The sequence below is a fragment of the Aotus nancymaae genome, unplaced genomic scaffold (genome assembly GCF_030222135.1).
Source record: "Aotus nancymaae isolate 86718 unplaced genomic scaffold, 86718_ANA_hifiasm-v0.15.2.pri h1tg000064l_1, whole genome shotgun sequence".
NCBI lineage: Eukaryota > Metazoa > Chordata > Mammalia > Primates > Aotidae > Aotus > Aotus nancymaae.
This window is the reverse complement of record NW_026988479.1, coordinates 17,123,341-17,147,631: the sequence shown is the minus strand read 5'-3', so window position 1 is coordinate 17,147,631 and position 24,291 is coordinate 17,123,341. Positions and strand designations below refer to the sequence as shown.

The window sequence follows — 24,291 nt, the reverse complement described above, 5'->3', positions numbered from 1 at the left end:
CGATTCTCCTGCCTCAGCCTCCTGAGTAGCTGGGACTACAGGTGTCTGCCACCACCACACTCAGCTAAGTTTTTGTATTTTAGTGGATGGAGACGGGGTTTCACCATGTTGGCCAGGATCGTCTCAATCTCCTGACCTCGTGATCCACCTGCCTCGGCCTCCCAAAGTGCTGGATTACAGGTGTGAGCCACTGTGTCCAGCCCAACATGCTACACATTTTTAAACATGCAATCAAAGATTCCTGTTTTGTAATAATAAATACTAGTACACATTTCAAGCAGCCTAAGCCTTCTTTACTTACATAAGTACATTTAATTATAATCCAGGTAAAATGCTTACTATATTAACTGACACATGGAAAACTCCATGAATGTTAATTTTAGTTTACTATACTATGCTTCAAAAAATGTGTAATATTCAAGACAGTCTCATTATACTATTCTGTTGCCTAAAAGCTTTCAATGCTGTTCTATTACCTGGAAAATCAACTATGGTAGATGTTTTAGTTTCCTGAAGCATACCTCCTGAGACCACCACAAGTCTTCAAAATTGAGAACCCCTCTTAGCATATGATTGCCCATATAAACTGATACTCTGCAAGTACAGAAAAAATTAATGTTCCACACGGGCTTAGTCTTGCATTGACCCAACATGTCACTGGCTCTATCAGTTTGATGGTTCTACTACAAATAGGCTTGGTGCTCAAGGTATCTGCGAAGCTCGTTTCAACCTGACTTTTTAGCCTTGATCTTCAATACTCCTTTATGACCCAATCAAGCTGCTGCCCTTTAAACAAGCTCCATATTTCCCTATTTTTGCTCTTCACTCTGCTTCAGATGATTCTGAAATTCTTCTCCACACTCTCCACTATTATGTAAGGTTTGTCTAAACTACTACACCTACCCTTTACAATGCTTTGCCTAAGGCCTTCAACTGGACTGGCCTCTAGATGGTGCTCAAGGTTCCACTCTATGATCAACACAGTCCCCAAAAGTCCCAAGGAACAAACAGTCAAGTCCAAGAAGGTCTATTAGAACTTGTTAGCAGAGAGGGCTCTCTCTGGTGTACTCTTTCTCAAGATTCTCCACCTTTTCCTCTAGGCAGCCACTGATGTAAGATGGAGTGTCAGCCTCTGCAGAAAATCAAGTGTGAATCAAAGAGCCTTGACAGGGCTTAGTCCTCCAGTTCTAGGCAAGGGAAAAGGTCCTTTCTCCTCTTCCTTTTCTTGGGTTTGACCTTCCTTATATTAGAGTGATATCAAGATGTCAATCTGAAGAAAGCCACCAGGAAAGCCTCAATGACAATTTTAAGGGATGGAAGACTTGGTGGGCTTGTCAGCAGCCCAGACAAAAAAGTTCCTAAAGTACTACACAGTTCTGGGGTTTAGAGGCAGAGATGAGTGATTAGGCTTGAAGGGTTCCTTCTGAATGTCATCCTCTGGAACTGATGCCATAGTAAGCAGTGGCTTCAGGACGTTAGATTCAGTCAAGCAGCCAAATATCCTAGCTTTCTGATGACTGCTAAGGCAAGGCCCCTGCCTCTTTCACACTGTCAAAGCAGGAAGTAACAATTTCTCCTATGGCAGTTTTTCTAATTTGACTTTATCAATAGTTTTTTTGTAAAAATCCCTGTTATTAGACAAGAAACTGCTAAAAGGCAGGGACTGTGCCTTCCTTACCTTCTCTATATTCCCCTACCACAGATACTTACTCTAAAACTGAATAGACCTCTACAATGTAGCACATGGTTGCACTGAGACTAGAATACATTTTTTCCTTTAATACCTTTAATAAATAAAGAGAACTCTGGTCCTGGGGAGATTTGATAAAGTTTCTGGCATCTTCCGAACTTTTGCATAATTGATAAATCCTCTGAGAAACAGGAGAAAGCCTAATATAAAAAAGAAAAGTCATGAATGAATTTATATTTTCCATGTTAAGTCCCCTCCCCAGAAATCCCTCTCCTGATAGCAATACATTGTTATTTTTCTGCTAAAGGTAATCAAAACATGAGCAATTTCCTCTGGAATCTGGAAAGGATTTTCATACCAAATTATCCATCCTTCAATGAGAAGGTATAATCCAAGAGTCAATAGTGTCTTTTGCACAATCAGAATTGAATTGGTCTAAAGGAGATAAAAAATAATATGGGGCCAAACATTTGCACATGAAAGCTTCATTAAGAAACATATCAAAATCTACCTATTGAGTTCCAAAAAAGCATTCCAAGATAATTAACTCCAAACAACAACAACAACCAAAAAGAGGTTATAACTTAACCTTCCTTGTCATGGACTGTTTTCTCTTTTGACAGTATATAACGTTGTCCACTAGATGTCAGGATCCTCTTATCTATTACAGCAATTCTGTCTCAACTTGAAACTCTAGTTTCTCTTTCTCTCTCTCTCTCTCTCTCTCTCTCTCTCTCTCTCTCTCTCTCTCTCTCAACAGACAGGGTCTTGCTCTGTTGCCCAGGCTGGAGTGCAGTGGTACGATCACAGCTCTGCAAGCTTCAACTCCTGGGCCCAGATGATCTTACTGCCTTTGCCTCCCAAGTTAGCTAGGAAACAGGTTTACACCACCATGCCCAGCTAATTTTTAAATTTTCTGTAGAGATGGGGGTCTCACTATGTTGCCCTGGCTGGCCCTGAACTCCTAGGCTCAAGTGATTCTCCTGTCTCAGCCTCCCAAAGAGTTGGAATTATAGGTGTGAACCACTGTACTCAGCCTATTTCTCTATTCATAATAAGACTCCTTTTGTGTGACTACACCAGAATTTACACATTCATGAAAGTTTGTACCTCTCAAAACTGTCAGCAGAGAGGTGATATGCCCCTCCAGTGGGAACTCAGATACTACTCCTGGCCTTCTATTTCAGAGATGGTCTCTGAGCCTTTAGCACATTTTTTAAAAAACACTTTTACTGAGATACTCAGTGGTAGAAAACTTTGTACACGGACAGTTGAACTGATTTTTGGCAGTAACTAAGAGCTGTCGGCTCTGAGCTTGGGGAACATCATTCTGTTTGGTACCCAAAGCGACACGTGACTATAGAGCAGGGGTCACTCTTTGAAATGCTAAGTTGGGGTACAGTGGTGGGATCTTCCTGAACTGGAAGGCACATGACCTGTATGGAGGAGATAGCTACAACTCAGCTCCAGCCAAAGGGTGCCACGTGGAATGTAGGCTAGCTTTGCTTCATATTCCAACTTTTAAGAAAAATAAAAACATTCAGATGTTTTATGTGAAATAATTTTGATTTTCAACATGTTGGTAACTAATTAAAAAAAAAAAAACTAACAATAACTGTGAAACAAATAAACTCTAGGCTAACTGTAGCTAAAGAGTGGCCAGCTCGGAAGCGCTGCAAGATAAATGCCACAAAACTGGTTCTCTTAAAAAAAAAAAAAAAAAAGTTTCCAAAATGACCCGAACATTGAGCACCAATGTTCATAAGTGTATCCAAACTCTTATTTTTTGCTTACAAGCAAATGGTACATAGCAAGAAGGATCAATTATAAAGTATTATAAATCCATCTTCCATGAAACTTTAATATAGAAAGGAAATCAATCCATTAAATTTCTTTAAATTATTTATGCCATAAACAATCAATCTGAACATATGCTGAAGGGCTCTCTTTGGTCCACGCAGGATTTGACTTGGGGAAAGAGGGGTGGTCAGCCTTTCTCTTAAAGGTACAGTTTAGAAAATAAGCAAGTCAAGGAACTATTTCTTCTAAATTATTCTCCTGTTGGTCATTTTTATTATTAAAGTTCTCAACAATAAAGAGAGGAAAGAAAATGACTATTTCTCTTTCCTTAGAATTCTAATGACCAGTCATAGAGTAGATGATGCTGTGGGGAGGTGGTAGATGGTACGACGAATGATTTATATTTTCTAAGTAAAGTGTAGGGTCAGCAGTGTCAGTCTTGGCAAAGCAGGTCCTGAATTATTTTGTTTTGTTTTGTTTTTAGAGACAGTGTCTTGCTATCACCCAAGCTGAAGTGCAGTGGTGCCATCATAACTCATTGCAGCCTCCAACTCCTGTGCTCAAGGGGTCCTCCTGCCTCAGTCTCCCAAGTAGCTAGGACTACAGGCACAAATCACCATGCTTGGTTAATTTTTAAAAAATTTTCATAGAGACGAGGTCTCACTATGTTGCCCAGGCTGGTCTTGAAATCCTGGCCTCAAGGTGAAATCCTCCTGCCTCAGCCTCCCAAAGTGCTGGGATTGCAGGCGTGAGCCACCATGCCTGGCCCAGGTCCTGAATTTATTAAGCACCTATCAGGCATGGGTGCCAGGATGTGCCAACCAGACCCATTAGCAGCAGTACCACTAAGGAACTTAAGGAGTCAACCAGAAGCAAAATAGGAGATAGGAGAAACTGATGTCACGGAAGCACAGTGAGGCAATCACACTATCTTTACAAGCAACAAGATGGCCTTATTATTTTGTAGAAATGACAGAAGTGATGGTGGTCTCTCTTACTTTATCATATATATTTTCTTTACAAATAATGAATACGCCAACATTGAAATAATTTACCCCAAAGTTCACCTCTTTGTTCTAATGTCTAGGAAAAAAAGATTTTAAAATAAACATTTAGAGTAAAAAATATAATCCAAAGACCAAAAACCTGAAATACCTGGTATATATATTAAAAAAAAAAAAAAAAGAAGTCTGGCTGGGCATGGTGGCTCATGGCTATAATCCCAGTACTTTGGAAGGCCCAGGCAGGTGGATCACCTGAGATCAGGAGTTCGAGACCAGCCTGGCCAACGTGGTGAAATCCCGTCTCTACTAAAAACACAAAAAATTAGCTGGGCATGGTGGTGGGCACCTGTAATCCCAAGCTACTTGGGAGGCTGAGGCAGGAGAATTGCTTGAACCCAGGAGGCAGAGGTTGCAGTGAGCCAAGATCGCACTATTACTCTCCAGCCTGGGCGACAGAGTGAGACTGTCCAAAAAAAAAAGAAAGAAAAAGGTTCTCTTGCCTATTGTGAAATAATTTTTATTCTCACCAGTGGTAAACTAAAGAATTCTGGAAACCCAATAGTAGTTCTTTCAGAAGTTATATCTAGTGAGGTTATATATTTTCTATTTTCTACTGACAGACCTAACAAAGATAGGCCACATGCATTTATGTGTTAGTTCAACTGGCTGCAGTATCCTATAAGCAATTTGGGTTTGAGTTTGCGAATGCTGTGTGGTAATAACTTACAAGGGGAAAAAAACTTACAGACTACAGAGTCATCAGTATACTCCATTGATCATATGGGGGAGAAGAATATAGGTTAGGAAAAACCTACAACCACAAAGAAACTTTTCATTAACATGCATGTTACTCTGATGTTAAGAAAGTCTATTCTTTAAGAAAGCAACATTTTAAAAATCTTTACTACAGCTGGTTAATATATTACTCTACAGTGATCAAGACGAATGTTTACTAAAAGTAATTTTACTTGTAAAACTTAATATAATGTTTTCTCACCTTTTCTTACACTAAAAACACTTACCTAAAACCAGGAACACCCACCAGAGCCAGTACTGACCATCAAAATATCCAGGGAAATAGGTGGAAAACTAAAAAATAAGGCAAAATACTTTATATCAGCTTAACAGATACAATTTCTCATTTTAACTTAGGGATATGCAAAATGCAAGACTTCTTTGTTCGACCAATGCCACCACTTAGCCTTTCTAATAATTTTAAAATATAAGTGAAAGTATTTTATATATAACTGACTTGAAATGGTTATAATAAATGCAAATCTATTTCCTTTCATGGAAAAGCAATCATTAAATATGATAGCTTTTAGCTTTATGAACTTATTTTGAAAGTATACAAAAATTTGTTTTTTAGAAAACATTTTTTGTCCACATAATATTTACCCTTCTAGAAGTATGTTTCGATAATGATTGTTTTACTTTATTCAGTGCCAAAAGCAATTATTATTATTATTAAGAGAGAGAATCTTACTATGTTGCCCAGGCTTTATTGAACTCCTGGGCTCAATCAAGCAATCCTCCCACCTCAGCCTCCTGAGTAGCTGGGACTACAAGCTGATATCATTGCCTTCTTTCTAATGAGGACTGATTTTGTTCCAACTCCCCTAGCCTTGCCTTGACTTTGGAAGCTTTATCATGTATACCAGGGTAATCTCCTTCCCTTGCTGGCAACTGGTTTAGGAATGAGCACAGGATACCATTCTGACCAATGGAAATTGAGGGCTTCTGAGAAGGCTTCCTTGCTCTTTGAGAAAAAAGGAAGAGAAAAAATAGTTCTCTCTAAAGGTGGTAGAAAAAAAATTTTTTTAATAGTTCTTTTTCTTCCCTTGAGCACCGTTGTGTTTCAGTGTGATACTAATACATGAAACTGCCATCTTTTAACCCGGAGGTGGTGGGGCGGGGAACTATGCCAATATGCTGATATGCCAGCTGTCCTTGATGATGTCAATGAACCACTGATTTAACTAACCTCCTTGTCGGGGACTTGTTTTCAGGGGAAATGAACTTTCCCCATTTAAAAAAATAATTAAAAATTTTTTTCTAAACCATTCTGAGCTAGGTTTTTGTTACAGTCAAAAGCATCCCACCTGATACAAGTTAATTCATTTGACTTACTTTTTAAATGCAGTTGAAAATTTAGTTTGGGGAAAAAAAAACAACACTGGAATTAATTTTATTTCCGTTTTCCTTCCAGGCTTTGGTGTCCAAGAGTTTAATACAGTTTGAAAATTAAAATATAGTATTTTATTTGTTAATAAAGTAACAATTAAGATTTAGGGAAGGAATGAAAATCTCTTTAGGGCTCCAGCTCTTAACCTAAAGTCCATTATTTTAGATGAGTACATTAGTTATGTGGGGGAAAAGTTTACAACTTTCATCAGATTCTCAAAGGATTCTGGAACCCTAAAAATGTTAACAAATGTTTTTTAATAAATAAGGTAGCACTACTTTGAAAAACTACAGTGGTCAAGCAATACCCATCAGTTAGTTAAGTATGTCAATTTATGATAGATAAACTGGTTTGGTCTATAAGGTTGACAATAGCAATAAATTTATCTGAAATCAGAGGATACTTTAAAAGCCTAATTGCCTAATCTTTTACAACTTTAAATTACTTCATGCAAATTTAACTAACCGGTAACTCTTAAGTCACTAAAGATATACATCTCTTTAATTTACTTCAGAAATAGGCTCCTAATGGAGCAGTACTTGTTAAACAGTTTTGGCTCCCCAAACATTTTGGCATAACCAATCCTGGAAGGGAGAGGGAAAGAGAAAGAGAAAAGAAAAGAAAGAAGAAGAGAGCTAGACTAAAACTGTAACAGAATTAATGACAGGAATGGCTGCTTTTGATGAGATATCAAAGAGGTAATAACCTTCCTTTTATTACTAAAATAACTAATTTCAGAACATATATATTATCACATTGGTGAACAATATTGATGATAGACCAGTATTCAATAGATTTACAACAAAACTTGTGTGCATGAATCATTTGCAATTGATTTTGGTTCAGCTTCATCATGAAACCAAAGACAAACCAAAAATCATTTGATACATTGAAATAACTTTCAAAAAAGCAAATGAAAAATCAAATATTCAAAAATATTCTAATTATTATCTGTCTGTAGAGTCTATCTTTTCTGTTGTACAACTTACCCTGACAATCAGGATCCATTTAATGAGAGAGAGACCAAATCCCGAAATGGCCCCATACCTTCCTGCAGCTGAAGTGGTCAGGCAAAAAGACAGGAAAAACCCAATCCAGTTAAAGAGGAATGCCACTGCAAAAGCAGAGGAGGGGAAAGATATTAGACATGTCCTGTTACCCAAGAACAAGACTGCCTTACACCTGCCTCTGCTTAAATGACTTTCCCAAGGATAAAAGCCTGTCCTCCACAACCCTCACCATACATTCATTCTTCTGTCTTTCCCCAAAAAGCAAACAAGAAAAAAATCCTCCCTATCAGATTTTACACAATTATGTCTACAGCTTTACACAATTATGTCACTTTCAAAAATGCCTTAAGAGGCTGAGCACAGTAGCCAGTAGCTCACACTTGTAATCTTAGCACTTTGGGAGGCCAACGTGGGAGGATCCCCTGAGCCCAGGAGTTTGAGAACACCCTGAGCAACACAGTGAGATCCATCTCTACAAAAACTTAAAAAAAAAAAATTAGCCAGGCACAATGGTGCACACCTGCAGTCCCAGCTACTTGGGAGGCTGAGGTGGGGGGATCACTTGAGCCCAAGACGTCAATAGTACAGTGAGAAGTCATCACACCACTGCACTCCAAATCCAGCCTGGGTGACAGAGCAAAATCTTGTCTCAAAAGGAAAAAACAAACAAAAATGAACTAAAAGCAAACCTTAACACTCAACAAACTGTACACTTAGGACCTCTGCTTTTTTTTTTTTTTTTTTTTGTGGACTGAGTCTTGCTCTGTCACCCAGGCTGGAGTGCAGTGGCACAATCTTAACTCACTGCAGCCTCTGCCTCCCAGATTCAAGTGATTCTCCTGCCTCAGCCTCCTGAGTGGCTGGGACTACAGGCGTGTGCCACCACGCCTAGTTAATTTTGTGTTTTTAGTAGACGGGGTTTGCCATGTTGGCCAGGCTGGTCCTGAACGCCTGACCCAGGTGATCCGCCCACCGAGGCCTCCCAAAGTGCTGGGATTACAGCCGTGAGCCACCGTGCCCAGCCTTTGACCTCTGCTTTTTACTGTGTGTTATATATATATTCCAGTAAACAAAATAAATGCCTTCAACATTAAGTTAAGTGCCCCCAAATAATCTGGTTCAAGTTACTCATCCTCCTGTTCTCTGAATTTTGACAACTTATATAATCACCTCTAAAAGCACTGCATTTTCTTATCTTTCTAATACAACAAATAAAGGAAATAGTTGCTCACTTCTATGTGAGGCACATGAAAAGATAAATGCAAAATAATATCAAGGGAGAAAGTCAGGCTGACTTTGATCTGTCAAAAAAAAAAAAAGAAGCTTTCAGAGCAAAATTCATCACACAAAGGCATTTAATTCCTATTCTACAGACTTAAGTATGAGTAGAAGCAATGCACAAGGACCCCATAGACCTGAAAGACAGGGCTTAGCTCATGTAAAAATGCAGCATCCTCATAACTGCTTTAACTATATTTTCTATAGACATTCACGAAAATAGAAGGCAAAGAGAAAGTATGTTAAAACAAAGTTATATTAATATACATTCCAGTAAAAGGCATCAAATAAATGTAATGTATTAATATATTAGCTCAACTAGTTATTTTAATTCTGTCAGATTTGCCCATAATCCAAAGCACTCTGGTTTGTAGGGGTTGGTTCTGCTATGCATATATACTTACTGAAAAAAGTTAACATGAAAATCCCATCGTTTCCTATCCTCAGCTGATCAGCATCATCAAAATCATCCCGACCCACAAAATCCTCATCCTAAATGAAAAGAAAAAGAATTATGTTTAGGCAAAAGGAAGATATAAAGGAAAATAAAGGGGCAAATGTGAGTAGCAATGAAAAAAGTTATTGTTTTGACTCAGTTTGAAATTATGAGATTAAAGGCTCAATGTGTGTTTAAAATTCCATTTTGCATTATTAGTATACAATCAGAAAAGAAACAAATCTTTCTTCTATCCCCATAGTGTTCTAAATGAAAATTTCATCTTATAACTCAAGTTCTTTAACAATACACTTCAAAAATGTAACAGTTCACAAAAAACTTAAAAAAATACACACCTCAGGTGGAGGTATATATATACATATATATAATATATATATAAAATACATAAAAAATAGATTTTTTTACCCCTCTAAAAATATATACATATATACACCTCTCTCTCTCTCTCTCTCTCTCTCTCTCTATATATATATATATATATATATATATATTTCAAGAGGGCCAGGCGTGATGATTCACGCCTGTAATCCCAGCACTTTGGGAGGCTGAGGTGGGCGGATCACGAGGTCAGGAGTTCGACATCAGCCTGACCAACATGGCAAAACCCTGTCTCTGATAAAAATACAAAAATTAGCCAGGCATGATGGCACATGCCTGTAATCCCAGCTACTCAGGAAATTGAGGCAGGAGAATCACTTGAATCCAAATCTGGGAGGCAGAGGTTGCAGTGAGCCAAGATTGCAACATTGCACTCCAGCCTGGGCAACAAAAGCGAGACTCAGTCTAACAACAACAACAACAAAACATCAACAACAAATATATATATATGTTTATACCTCAAGAAAAAAGACAAAATTTACTTACACATTTGGTTTAAATTCTAAAATTATCAGTAATCCAGGACCTGTTTAGGGCCTAAAATATTAGTAATCCAGGGTCTAACAGAGATAAAATCAACCAACTCAAGTACTTTATGAGGCATATACAGGGGAAAAAAGAATAGCATGTTCATACATGAATAGTCTGCAGAACTGCCTGCTGCTCAACCCCATAAGCATGTATTTGTATGGGTATACAGATCTAAAACAATCTCACCTCTACTCTCATCAGCAGATAGGATCTCCTTTATCCTAACTTGATAACACAATATTGCAAATCTAGAAATAAAATGATCCATTGGACTGGTTACCATCATGGGTCACGCCTGTAATCCTGGCACTTTGGGAGGCCAAGGCAGGTGGATTGCCTGGGCTCAGGAGTTTGAGACCAGCCTGGGCAACACAGTGAAACCTCGTCTCTACTAAAATACAAAAAATTAGCCGGGTGTGGCAGTATGTGCCTGTAATCCCAGCTACTTGGAAGGTTGAGATAGGAGAATTGCTTGAACCTGGGAGAAGGTTGCACTGAGCCAAGATCATGTCATTGTACTCCAGCCTGGGCAACAGAATGAGATTGTATCTCAAAAAAAAAAAAGAAAGAAAAAGAAAATGACCTGAACAATACCAATACATGTGGCCTGTCTTTTTAACTGATGTAGGTATGTGTTGGGATATTTTTAAATAATTGAATATATACTTAAATGTGATACATCTGTACACAGTTCAATGAGGGTTCCTCAAATGAAAAATATTTTAGGGAATATCAAAACTTGTTGTACACAGAAAAGGGTCTGTAAGATCCCAACTGTTAACAGTGGTTCCCCAGGGAGTGGGAACTAGAGAAAGGGAAGTCAGTGGCAATCACAGCTTCCTTTTCTAACTTAACATACTTCCTCTACTATTTGAAATTTCTACAAAAATGCATTGTTTTATAATTTTTTAAAGCATTAAATATCTAGTATTCTTACTTCACATTAGCAGAATAAGGTTTTGCCAAAATTAAAAGCTAATTCTGTTTTTTTTTGCATAACTACTCAAAGATATACTCCAAAAAAATCCATGGAAGTAACATCTAATAAAATTACAAATGCCTTCTAACTGTTCTTCCTGTCTTCTTGGTATCTCTTCTACCATGATTCCTCCTAGAAGTTGTTGCCAAGTTAATGTCTCCAAAACACCACACAAGTCCTCTCATACCCCTGCTCAAAAAATCTGAAGGATTCTCTAAGAGCTACATATGAAATTTAAGTACCCCAGTCTATTCCAGGGATTCTACAAACAACAGTTCTGGTTACAACATTCTACCTCCCTTCACAAACTCTTCGCTCATACAAAGCCAATTCCTACATCCACAGAACTGCCCTGCACCTGGCTGAATTCACACCTGCTTCCTGGGCTTTCTCCTCTGGAATGTTCTTATCTATCAAAACTCTGGGCCCACATCAAATCTCATCTTCTGCTATGATCATCCAGTAAAAAGTTTCAGTTTTGATGCCCACTGCTCTTATGTGTCTTAGTTCAGTATTTCTGGGCCCTAGTTTGATTTTAGGCTTTCAAATAACAATAAGAACACTGCCTTATACAAAGCTTTTTACCTATCCACTGTAAAATATGCTGCATCTTGTATTTTAAAAGTGCTTTATACATGTCTGCTAAATATTAGAGCCCTTTAAGAAGTTCCTAAATATGTACCTGTATCAAATGAAAGTACGCTGAAGAGTTCTGTGATTAATCAGAGCTAATTTCCATACTGATCTATTCACCACATATTGCAACAGGTCTGCAGAGTACAGTGAAATAAACAAGAACTTTGGATTCTAGAATATCTGGGTTTGACTCTCACTTCTACATATGAGCCATATGACTTTGGAAAAATTACTTTATTTCTTTGGATCTAAATTATCACATCTGTACAATGGAGATAATCTCTACCTTTCAAGGTTACTATGAAGATTGGAAACAACATACAAAATATATAAAAGCATCAAGCACAGTACCAAGCATGTTGTTTGCTTCCAATACATGGCAGCTACATTATGACTGTCTTGCCCTTAGACACTAGGGTTCTTAGTTTATAAGAATTGAATGCACATTACTGCCATTTAGGATCATCCTAGATTGGGCTCATAAACTACTTCTGCCAACCAATGATTTTAGGAGCTCTGCTCCTCACAGTAGGTATGGTCTGTAAACAGTCTACTATCTTAAAGCCAGGAGGGGAACATTTGGGCCTATGCCATCATACTGCCCAGACTAGGCTTCTGTTCTTGCTCATCACTCACTCCAGTTTCTTGCCAGACTAGAGCCTAGAGGCCTTATGGTCCGCACATTTCTAGGGACTTATCCTGCTTTCATTCTCCCAACACCTGGTCCAATGCCCTACCTGCATCAACCTCAATCTGTATAAATATTTACAAAACTACAAATACAGCACTTAAATATCTGACATCAAGAACCAAGAGTGCCCAATAATCTCCACTAGTTTAAACGCCATTCCAATCTCCACCTCCATGAACCAACATCAAGCTAGATGGAATCTGTACTCACTGTGTCCCCACAAATGTTATGATCTGGACTGCTAGAGGAACAGAGTTCATCTAAGTCAATGTGAAGATCCCTTTTATGAGTTTAATTGTATAAATTTGCACATATTTATTCTCTTCCTAGATCTCCCTAGCAGCTATCCACCCAACAGCAAAATATTAAGTGTGCAGAATCAAGGAAATGTCAGGGTGCTCCTGCTTCAAGATACTTCAGCCATCCCAGGAAACTTGAAAAAGTGGTGCTAGTAGGAGAGATATAGGAAAAATGAGCAGGTTTTACTAGTAAATTTTTGCTTATTTATACCTCTTTACTTCCTCATTTTTAGGAAGAGATGAGTTTATTATCCCCAAAGCAAATGTACCTGATTTTTTAAATTAGCTGAATTTTCACTAATCAATACCATCATAAGTAATGAATAAAAATTGGATAATGAAAATAACTTAATTCCCATAGAGAAGCCATCAAGTAACATTGCAAATTATACTCACTCTTCCAGGAACCAAAGGGATAGTAGCTTCAGCCTTGGTCCTCTCCGCTTCATCGTAACTGGGCAGTGTTGTAGCCACATTGTAAGATGGGGGCTTTGGAAACCCAGACTCATCCTTGTAGTCAAAATATGCTGCAGAATTTTAAGTACAATTTTTTTATGATTAGCTGAACTGAAATAAAAGGATTTCCACTAACTCTAGCAGACAAAATTGAGTCATTCCCCTTAGAGTACACATATAACAATTGAACCAAAAGACATTTATAGATGAATTGTAAGAGACTGATGTTGAATTTTAAATGTATCCACTTCTCAATTATTTAAAATCCAGACTCACTTTATAATCTTTCTTCCAACTGCTTCTGAAACACTTTTTTTTTTTTTTTTACTGTAATGTCAAAAAGTGTTTTTAAGGATTCCATAATCACCTGGCCTTGTTACCTACCTGCGCTTTCTGCAGAAATGCTGCTGTAAGGTGGTGGAGCATCACCTGCAGCCTGTTCAGGTTCTCCAGACTCTTCTTCATTCTGCAACTAAATAAAAATTTCATATTTTAATGCAAGCATAAAGCCAATTAGAAAGATAAGAACCCCAAAACTGAAATAAATAGCCTTTCTAGAAAGCTATTTGGCAACATATTTCAAATCAAAGCCTTGAAATGCACAACTCCTTTAAGAAAAGTATTCTACTCCCAGAAGTTATTCTATGGAAATATTCAAAGAGGCAAATAGGGTACATACAAATTAGAAACAACCTAAATTCCAATCATAGGAGACAAGTAAATTATAGTACATCTCACGAAGGACTACTAAGTGGCCATTAAAAATTAAATTTCGCCATCCTGGCCAACATGACAAAACTTCATCTCTACTAAAAATAAAAAAATTAGCCAGACATGGTGGCGCACTCCTGTAGTCCCAGCTCTCAGGAGGCTGAGGCCCAAGAATTGTTTTAAACTGTGAGGCAGAAGTTACAGTGAGCTGAGATCGTGCCACTGCACTCCAGCCTGGGTGACAGTGAAATTCTGTGTCAAAAAATACATATATTAAATTTCAGCTGGGTATGGTGGCTCACACCCTGTAATCCTAGCACTCTGGGAGGCCGAGGTGGGTGGATCGCTTGAGCTTAGGAGAGCTTAGGAGTTCAAGACTAACCTGGGCAACACAGCAAAACCCTGTTTCTACAAAAAATACAAAAATTAGCCTGGCGTAGTGGCATGGACCTGAAATCCTAGCTACTCAGGAGGCTGAGACAGCAGGATGGCTTGAGCCCAGAAGGTCGAGGCTGCAGTAAGCTGAGACTGTGCCACTGCCCTCCAGCCTAGGTGACAGAGAGCAAGACCCTATCTTTAAAAAATATAATAATAAATTAAATTTCATTACTCAAATAGATATTTATGGTGTACTATTATTACATGAAAAAAGCTAAATTTGCCAAATAACATGTATCATATAATCCTTTTTTTGGGGCAGAGTCTCACTCTGTTGCCAGGCTGGCATTCAGAGGTGCGATCTCAGCTCACTGCAACCTCCACCTCCCGGATTCAAGTGATTCTCCTGGCTCAGCCTCCCAAGTAGCTGAGATTACAGGCATGTGCCACCACACCCAGCTAATTTTTGTATTTTTAGTAGAGACGGGGTTTCACTATGTTGGCCAGGATGGTCTCAATCTCTTGACCTTGTGATCTGCCCACCTCGGCCTCCCAAAGTGCTGGGATTACAAGGGTGAGCCACTGTGCCTGGCCTCATATAATCCTTTTTAAAAATACAGGCATATAATGGAAAGGAGGTCTAGAATGACAGACATTTACAGTTCAACACTGTTATTTCTAGGTGATAGGAGTAAAGGGGAATTTTTCCTTATTGTTGTACATCTCTATGTTCAAATTTTTTGTAGCGAACATTTATCACTTGTAGACTTTTTTTTTGGAGACAGGATCTCACTCTCTTTGCTCAGCAGGAGTGCAGTGGCACAATTATGGCACACTGCGACCCTAACTTTTTTTTAATTAGTTTTTTGTTTTTTCCCTTGATCTTAGCCAAAAGGCCGAGAAGCGATAGTTATTTGTTTTTTGTAGAAATGGGATCTCCCTGTGTTGCCCAGGCTGGTCTTGAACTCCTGACCTCAAGTGATGACACTTTTTTAAAGTTAGAAAAATAATCTGTTAAGACAAAGACAAATCACAGGCAAACCATGTTACCATTATATTCAGCATGTCCACCAAGTTAAATCTTACTTGAGACATTTATGAAAACATAAATTCTTCCTAATTCTATATATATCTGTCAATAGATATCCCTTTTCCCTATCTAGCAACTTTCCTGCCAGCCAAATCTTCAATTATTTTAAATAACTCGCACTCAAAGTGTCTGCTGTTGCTAATCTGTATGGTCTACACAAGTCATCTTCATAAAATAAAGACATTTCATTTGATTTTTCCAGTCCAGTGTGACAATGAACTATATTAATTTAAAAGATGAGGGCTGGGCGCGGTGGCTCACGCCTGTAATCCCAGCACTTTGGGAGGCCGAGGCGGGTGGATCACGAGGTTAAGAGATCAAGACCATCCTGGTCAACATGGTGAAACCCCGTTGACAAATACAAAAAATTAGCTGGGCATGGTGGCGTGTGCCTGTAATCCCAGCTACTCAGGAGGCTGAGGCAGGAGAATTGCCTGAACCCAGGAGGCGGAGGTTGTAGTGAGCCGAGATCGCGCCATTGCACTCCAGCCTGGGTAACCAGAGCGAAACTCCGTCTCAAAAAAAAAAAAAAAAGAAAGAAAAGGAAAGACAGAGAAATCAAATAGACGCTGAAAGACAGTGACAGAGCCATGCCTAGAACCCAGGCTTGCGTTTTGACTGCAGCCTGCTCAGCTCTGATAACGAGAAGTTCCAAAAGTTATGCTTGCATATTAGCCTGGATTAGAGCATACTCAGGCAGAGATTATGGGTGGGAAAAGGTATTCTATTAAAGAGAGTCCACCTTGATTCAGGCCTGGTCATGAGGTCCTCTCTTCCTGCAAGAACAATAAGAGCCAAAAAGTAGGTACATCAAGCATTTAATACCTTTCCTGTTACACTATCATTGCAGAATGTTTCACTCTGTAAGTATTTAACTGCTAGGTTAATTTAACAATTATTAAATGTGTCAGGCCACAACTGATGTGGGGTCTAGGGACAGAACACATGGCTGTTGTTTTTGGCCTCACTAAGTCTGCAGTTTAGCAAATGAAAGACAAAGAAGTAATTACAATTACTGTGTAATGTCCAATTAAAGATTAGACATACGTGGTTGCTTCTTAGTCTTCCTGAAACCCTCTTAAATATAAACGCTAGTAAAATGTTGCTTGTTTAAAGGCAAAAAAAACCTACAAAATAAGCAACAGGAAAGGAAGCAGCAATAAATTTCTGAAAGCTAGAAGCAGTATAACAAGTGGTAACTGACTCAGCAGACCCAAGAAAGCTAAACCAGAAAGACAAAAAACAACCTGTTTTGTATCCCCCAAAACCTCAGGAACTGGTGGCACCAGGTACTGGTAGATGTAGGACTGAAAATGACATTTATAAACAGATGAGATAGGGTGTGTCCAGGGTGGTACGGCTGTAGACTAGATTTATAAACAGAAAGAAAGTTTGGGCTGGGCGAGGTAGCTCATGCCTGTAATCCCAGCACTTTGGGAGGCCAAAGCAGGTGGATCACTGTAGGTCAGGAGTTCAAGACCAGCCTGACCAACATGGTGAAACCCTGTCTCTACTAAAAATACAAAAATCAGCCAGGCATGGCTGTAATCCCAGCTACTTGGGAGGCTGAGGCAGGAGAATCATTTCAACCTGGGAGGCAGAGATTTCAGTGAGCCGAGATCGTACCACTGCACTCCAGCCTGGGCAACAGAGCAAGACTCTGTCTCAAAAAAAAAAAAAAAAGTAATAATTTGATAACAAATAGCTAAATAAACACTGAATTCTATAGAGAAAGGACTGTGAGATGGTTAAAGGGACTTGGGCTTTATCTGTAGTGCTTTCAGATTTTACAGGATTGTATTCATTGTTAATTAAAATTTAACGAGTCTAGGATGAATTATTTGGTAATAGATATATGGGTGTTATGTTATACTATTCTTGCAACCTTCTCTAAGTTTAAAATTATTTCTGAATAAAATTTTCTTTAAAGATGTTAAAGGTGCTTTAAAAAGAAAGCAAACATGATCATTAACAAAACATTGGGAAAATAAAGAGAAATGAGTTCTGCCATTTTTCTTAAAATGTGTTGTTTAAGGGCCAGGTGAGGTGGCTTACACCTGTAATCCCAGCACTTTGGGAGGCCGAGGTGGGCAGATCATGAAGTCAAGAGATCGAGACCATCCTGGCCAACATGGTGAACCCCTGTCTCTACTAAAAAAAAAAAAAAAAATACAAAAATTAGCTGGGTGTGGTGGCAAGCGTCTGTAGTCCCAGCTACTCAGGAGCCTGAGGCAGGAGAATTGCTTGAACCCGGGAGGCAGAGGTTGCAGTAAACCAAGATTGGGCCATTGCATTTCAGCCTGGCAACAGAGACTCCATTTCCCAAAAAAAAGAAAAAAAAAAGTGTTGTTTAAAAGAAAAAATAAGACAGTATGCATTTGTGAAAATTTATAGAACTTTATAGCACAAAGAAAGACTCTTAAGGTATGCAAATTTTAGAAATCCACTTAGGTGGCTGGAGGATCCCAGGATGGTATGCAAAATGTGACAAAACAATGTAACTGTATTATAAATGTATGAAACAATCTCCCTCAAGTGGGTGGAGGTAAAGGTGCTGACCTAAGTAACTTTTGCAAATGAGTAGAGTTTGAAAGATTAAAGGCAAAAGGAACTGTACATATGCTTTGTCCTCTAGTGGAAATAATACTATTTCCTACAGGGGTGCAGGTTAACAATTGTGATACAACTTATACATGTATATCAGAACTGAAGAATTAGGTAAATGGATGATGGAAGTGTGCCAGGTTTCGCAATGTTGGAGTGAGAGTTTATAGATAACAGGAGTAGTCTAGAGTGATCCATATGGTAATGAATTAGAGGTGGAGATACTAGTATGAACCTATGGTTAGCTTAATATAGATAGATGAAACATACAGAAACATTTATGGATGTGTTTACCCACAGGTTAATATACAGACAAATAGTTCCCTGCTCTGTCAGCTTAGAAGGCCTAAAAGCAATGACACCCCAGCAGCAAGGGGCACATATCTTGGTTTGTTGTATTATTTTTCAATAAAAGGAAGCTAGGCTCCTTGGAGAAATGCCTGATTCTAGGATAGTGCAGGAAATATGTAAGATGAGCCTAGTGCCAAAAAGTAAGGAAGTGGTTAAAAAAAAGTCTACAATGACAGAGGTATGCAATATAAGCAATAAAATAAAGCAGTTATTGGATTATAATTGGAAGAATAAAATAAAATATTTACTAGTCTATACAGATATAAATACTAAACAAGTGATCAGAGAAGAGACACATGTCCCATGCAGGAAAATTCCAAATAATTCATGTCAATACTTTGCCCTCAGTGAGATGTTACCTAATTCCCCACTTGTTACGTGTGGACTGTGCACAGTGACTTCCTTTCCAAGAGTAAGTATGGAAAAGGGTGTAAAAAGCATTTTTACAGAAGAGAAACCTGACAAACACTACCTCAGCCAGGTGATCAAGGTCATTGTCAACAGTGATAAGTTATGTTTACAGTGTGCATTCTTGATATGTAATGAGAACAGCACTTTGCCTGTGGTCTTCCCCTAAATCCACAACCCCAGTCTAATCACGAGAACAACATCAAACCAACCCCAATTGAGGGACATTCTACAAATACCTGACCAGTACTCCTTAAAACTGTCAAGCTCATCAAAAATAAGGAAAGTTTGAGAAACTCACAGCCAAGAGGAGCCTAAGGAAACAGGATGACTAAACATAGCATTACTACATTATATCATCCTGGACTCTGGATGGGATCCTGAAACAGAAAAAGTACATTAGGTAAAAACTCAGAAAATCTGAAAAGTACAGACTTTAGTTAATAACAATGTACTAATATTGGTTCATTAATTGTGAAAAACGTACCATACTGATACAAGATGCTAATAGGGGAAACTGGGCATAGTGCATATAGATACTCTCTACTGTCTTCTCAATATTTCTGAAAAGTTAAAAATGTTTCAGCTGGGCGTGGTGGTGTGTGCCTATTGGTCCCAGCTACTCAGGAGACTGGGGTGGAAGGATCGCTTGAGTCAGGAAGTTTGAGGCCAGCCTGGGTAGCAACATGGCAGGAACCCATCTTAGGTGGGAAAGAAGTTCCAAAAAGTAAAGTCTATTTAAAGCCAAGGAAAGGTTAAGAAGAAAGCCTGAAGATGGAGGGTTGCAGTGAGCCGAGATTGCACCATTGCGCTCTAGCCTGGGTGACAGAGTGAGACTGTCTCAAAAGAAAAAGCCTGAAGAATGCACACCAAACTTGAGGAGCAGTTTACAGCTCTGGGAAGAAGATGGGAGGGAGAGGGCAATCAAGTTTTCCTTTAGAAAGTTACTGTTTGAATCTAGCACATTAAGAATGTATTACTGTATAATACAAAATGTTTAATTTTAAATACCACATTTAAGCACTGAATGATAAAGAAAATGAAATCATTACTAAACAAGCACTACTCCCTAAACCTTTATATCTCTATTCATAAACTGTCCAGTCTCTGATTATGGTAACTACTAATTGATATTGCTGAGATAAACTAATTTAGAAGACAAAAACAGAAAAACTGTCAAAGATTATGCTAAGTTGCTGGGAGGCGGGGATAAGAAATATATTATACATATAGGCTGGGCAAGGTGGCTTATATCCCAGCACTTTGGGAGGCAGAGGAGGGTGAATCACTTAAGGCCAGGAGTTCAAGACTAGCCTGGCCAACATGGTGAAACCCTACCTCTACTAAAAATACAAAAATTAGCTAGGCATGGTGGCGGGTGCCTGTAGTCCCAGCTACTTGGGAGGCTAAGGCAGGAAAATTAAACCCCAGGAGGCAGAGGTTGCAGTATGCCGAGATTGCACCACTGTACCCCAGCCAGTGCAACAGAGTAAGGCTCTTTCTCATAAAAAAAAAAAAAAAAAGAAATATACATATGAAGGGAACTATATACATACAAAGGGAACTGCATTAATCAATAAGAAAATATTTCACTAGGAATGCTCTTAAACTTGATCAGTAAATCTACTATTTATGACTTTTAATATAAATTATGTTATTCAGAAAAATAATGAGTAAGTCTTTTGTAACAGCAGGATGTGCTAAGTGATATCAGGTTATATTTGCTTTACTATCACACTTGGTGAAATTAACAAGACATTACCATACAGTCATCCCTCGGTGTTTGAGGGAAACTGTTTCCATGACTCCCCACAGACACCAAAATCTGATGATGCACAAGTCTCTGACATAAAATGGTACAGTATTTACACATAACCTACCTTGTGTACTTTAAATCATCTTTACTTATAACACACAATACAATGCAAATGCTATGTAAAATAACTGTTATATTGTATATTTTACTTGTATTATTATTTATTATTGTATTTATTTTTCCCTATTTTCAATCTGCAGTTGGTTGGAACCTGTGGACACCCAGAGCCTACTCTGACTGGTACTCCCACCTAGCCAACCACTAGAAGCAATTACCACTGGTAAGTATGTAAAGCCCAAAAAATTTCATACATGATGTTTGCCAGTTGCCTAGCTCATTGGCAACAATGACTTGAAAAAAAGATAAACCATCAGGCTAATTTCAGTACGAACAGAACATTAAAGTGTTAAAGTTGCTTTATCTAAATTGTCCGTTATTATAAGAATATTATTCTTCTAAGCTGTTGTACTTGTTCAGATAATACAAGAACATATTTAAAAAAAATTATTATTTTAAAGCCGTAAAAACAAATAAATCTGAAGATGTCACTTGAATCTCTTCAAGCCTTTTTTTTTCTTTCTTAATAAAAATACGAAGTTATTCTCATGGTAGGATTTATTTTATAATATAATAACACAAAATAATGAAATATAATTGATGTCTAGGATAAAACAATTTGAAGTTATGTGCAGTGAAACTACTGGTGGTATCTGCTTAGAGCAAAATTCCCTAGAACAGCTCAACTGGGCCTTGGTTTCTGCCAAAACCAGGAAGCGCTGCCCTGTTTTCAGGACACAGATAGTATGATTAAGCCAAATAAATCTTGACTAACAAGTGGTCACCCGTGGGATCAGGTAAGAAAACAAGAATAGATTAACAGGAATCTATCATTGCTACAAAAACAAAGCATGAGGCTTGCCAAGAGTGAGCCAAATCGATACAAAGGACAGTTATTATAGATCCACAGCCCGACATTGACAAATCCTGTTCCATACTCCTCACAGATTACGAAACAGCTCTCATGATATATTCCTCATATCTTCTTAAAATATTATAGCATTTGTTTTTCTTTCAGACATATACATAGAAATTTTTATCAATATATGATTTCTAGGATTTGCTTCAAAATAATGTGGTGAATATAAATGGAATAATACTGGTCATTCATTCACAATTGCTGAAGCTGGGTGATGGTGCATAAGGTTTCTTATACTACTCTATTATTGTATGTGTTTGAAATTTCCGTAGTAAAAGGTTGAAAATGTAAATATCATGAAGAAATGACTCTACACCTACAACTCAAGGACAAAACAAAAATTCAACTCAAAACTGAGCAAAGAACTTGAAAACACATTTTCTCTAAAGAAAATATCCATGGCCAATAAGCACATGAAAAGATGCTCAACAGCACTAATTATTAGGGAAATACGGATCAATACTGCAATGAGATACCACTTCACACCCATTAGATGGCTACAATCAAAAAAAAAAAAAGAACATAACAAATATGTTGAGGATATGGGGAAATTGGAATCCTTATGCGCTGTTGGTGGGAATATAAAATGGTGCAGCTGCTATGGAAAACAGTATAAGAGTTCCTTGAAAACTTAAAAATAGAATTAGTGTATGACCCAGCAATTCCATTTCTGGGTATATCTAAAAGAAGTGAAAGTGGGACTTGAAAGATATTTGTAGACTTGTTTTTTACAGCAGTATTACTCATAATGGCCAAAAGGTGGAAGCAAACCAAGCATCCATCAATAAATGAATGCATAAACAAAATGTGCTACATATATAAAATGGACTATTATTCAGCCTTAAAGAGGCAGGAAATTCTGACACGTGCCACAACATGGATGAACTCTGAAGACATTATGCTAAGTAACATACACCAGTCACAAAAGTACAAATACTGTCTAATTCCACTTATGAGAGGTACCTAAAGCAGTCAAATTCATAGAAAACAGAATGGTGGTTTCCAGGGGCTGGAGGAGGGGGGAATGGAGAGTTACTGTTTAATAGATATGGAGTTTCAGTTTTGCAAGGTGAAAAAGTTCTGGTGATGGATTGGTTCCACAACAATATGAATGTACTTAATGCCACTGAACTATATACTTAAAAATGGTTAACGTGGTAAATTTCATGTGTATTTTACTACAATTAAAAGTTTTTAGTCGGGTACAGTGGCTCACACCTGTAATCCCAACACTTTGGGAGGCTGAGGAGGGCAGTTCACCTGAGGTCGAGAGTTTGAGACCAGCCTGACCAACATGGTGAAACCCTGTTTCTACTAAAAATATAAAATTAGCTGGGCATGGTCACAGGTGCCTATAATCCCAGCTACTCGGAAGGCTGAGGCAAGAGAATCGCTTGAACCCAGGAGGAGGAGGTTATGGAGAGCCGAGATCGTGCCATTGCACTCCAGCCTGGGCAACAAGAGTAAAAATTGTCAAAAAAAAAAAAAAATTTTTTTTCAAAGGAGTAATTTACCCATCTTCCTAATATTTTTATAAATTTTCTTTGATCACTGACCATGTGGGCCACAAATACAGCATATAACCTAAGAAACTTTGACATAACATTCTTCTAAGAGGTATTCTGTGACATCATTATAACTTCTTTTGAAACTGAAAAATAAAAAAGCCACATGAGCACTATTCATTCCTTCCTCCATGATCATTACTTCATCTAATAATTTAACATGAATATAGTTTGATCCATCAGAGATGAAATTCTTACACTCATCAAAATATTCCTCCATAATCCTGAGAGAATGTATCCAAAAATGTACCATTCTAAAAGCTATTCTATAATGTCATCAAACTATAATACAGAATATTGGTGATGCTCACAAACGGGCAACTTCTTTAGCAGGTAATGAAACAAGTCCAGAACCAAACATTCTGTAATCTGTTTGAACCAACATGGCAGTGTCATCATCACCCACTTACATTGAATTCAAATCCAAGTATCTCAAAATACTTGGAATGAATTGGCAAAATTCATGCACAGATCTACTGCAGTGAGGCAAAGAGGGTTTGGAATGAATGAACAGGAGTAAACATCCTCAGAGAGAGAAAAACATGCAACAGGTTTCTCAGCACTGTTGGGCCTACCTAGGTCTTTCTAAAATAGTGCTTCCACTGTCTGAGACAGTCTCAGTTTCAAAATGCAAAAAGGAAAAAAAAATAATGCCACAGGGAACCTATGAGCCTAGCCATTTTTTTTTTCTTGGAGACGGAGTCACCCAAGCTGGAGTACAGCAGCGCAATCTCGGCTCACTGCAACCTCTGTCTCCTAGGTTCAAGCGATTCTCCTGCCTCAGCCTCCCAAGCAGCTGGGATTACAGGTGACTGCTACCACGCCCAGCTAATTTTTGTATTTTTAGTAGAGACGGGGTTTTGCCATGTTGGCCAGGCTGGTCTCAAATTCCTGACCTCAGGTGATCCACCTGCCTTGGCGGATCCCAAAATGCTGGGATTATAGGTGTGAGCCACTTCACCTAGCTGAGCCTAACCTTTCTGCATAGTTTGTTACTA

The 24,291-nt window shown here is 38.3% G+C and overlaps 1 protein-coding gene across 2 annotated transcripts in view; it reads right to left on the bottom strand.

Moving 5' to 3' along the window:
* Window positions 1–24,291, bottom strand: part of NDFIP1 (Nedd4 family interacting protein 1) — a 37,061-nt gene that overhangs the window by 9,947 nt on the left and 2,823 nt on the right. For both annotated transcript variants that reach the window (XM_064366433.1, XM_012461043.3), the window contains exons 2-7: window positions 13,779–13,866; window positions 13,335–13,465; window positions 9,372–9,459; window positions 7,669–7,793; window positions 5,517–5,583; window positions 1,785–1,890 (exon numbers count right to left, since the gene is read on the bottom strand). In XM_064366433.1, coding sequence (XP_064222503.1) covers window positions 1,787–1,890; window positions 5,517–5,583; window positions 7,669–7,793; window positions 9,372–9,459; window positions 13,335–13,465; window positions 13,779–13,866 — 603 coding nt within the window. In that variant the 3' untranslated portion in view covers window positions 1,785–1,786. The remainder of the gene's footprint in view (window positions 1–1,784; window positions 1,891–5,516; window positions 5,584–7,668; window positions 7,794–9,371; window positions 9,460–13,334; window positions 13,466–13,778; window positions 13,867–24,291) is intronic.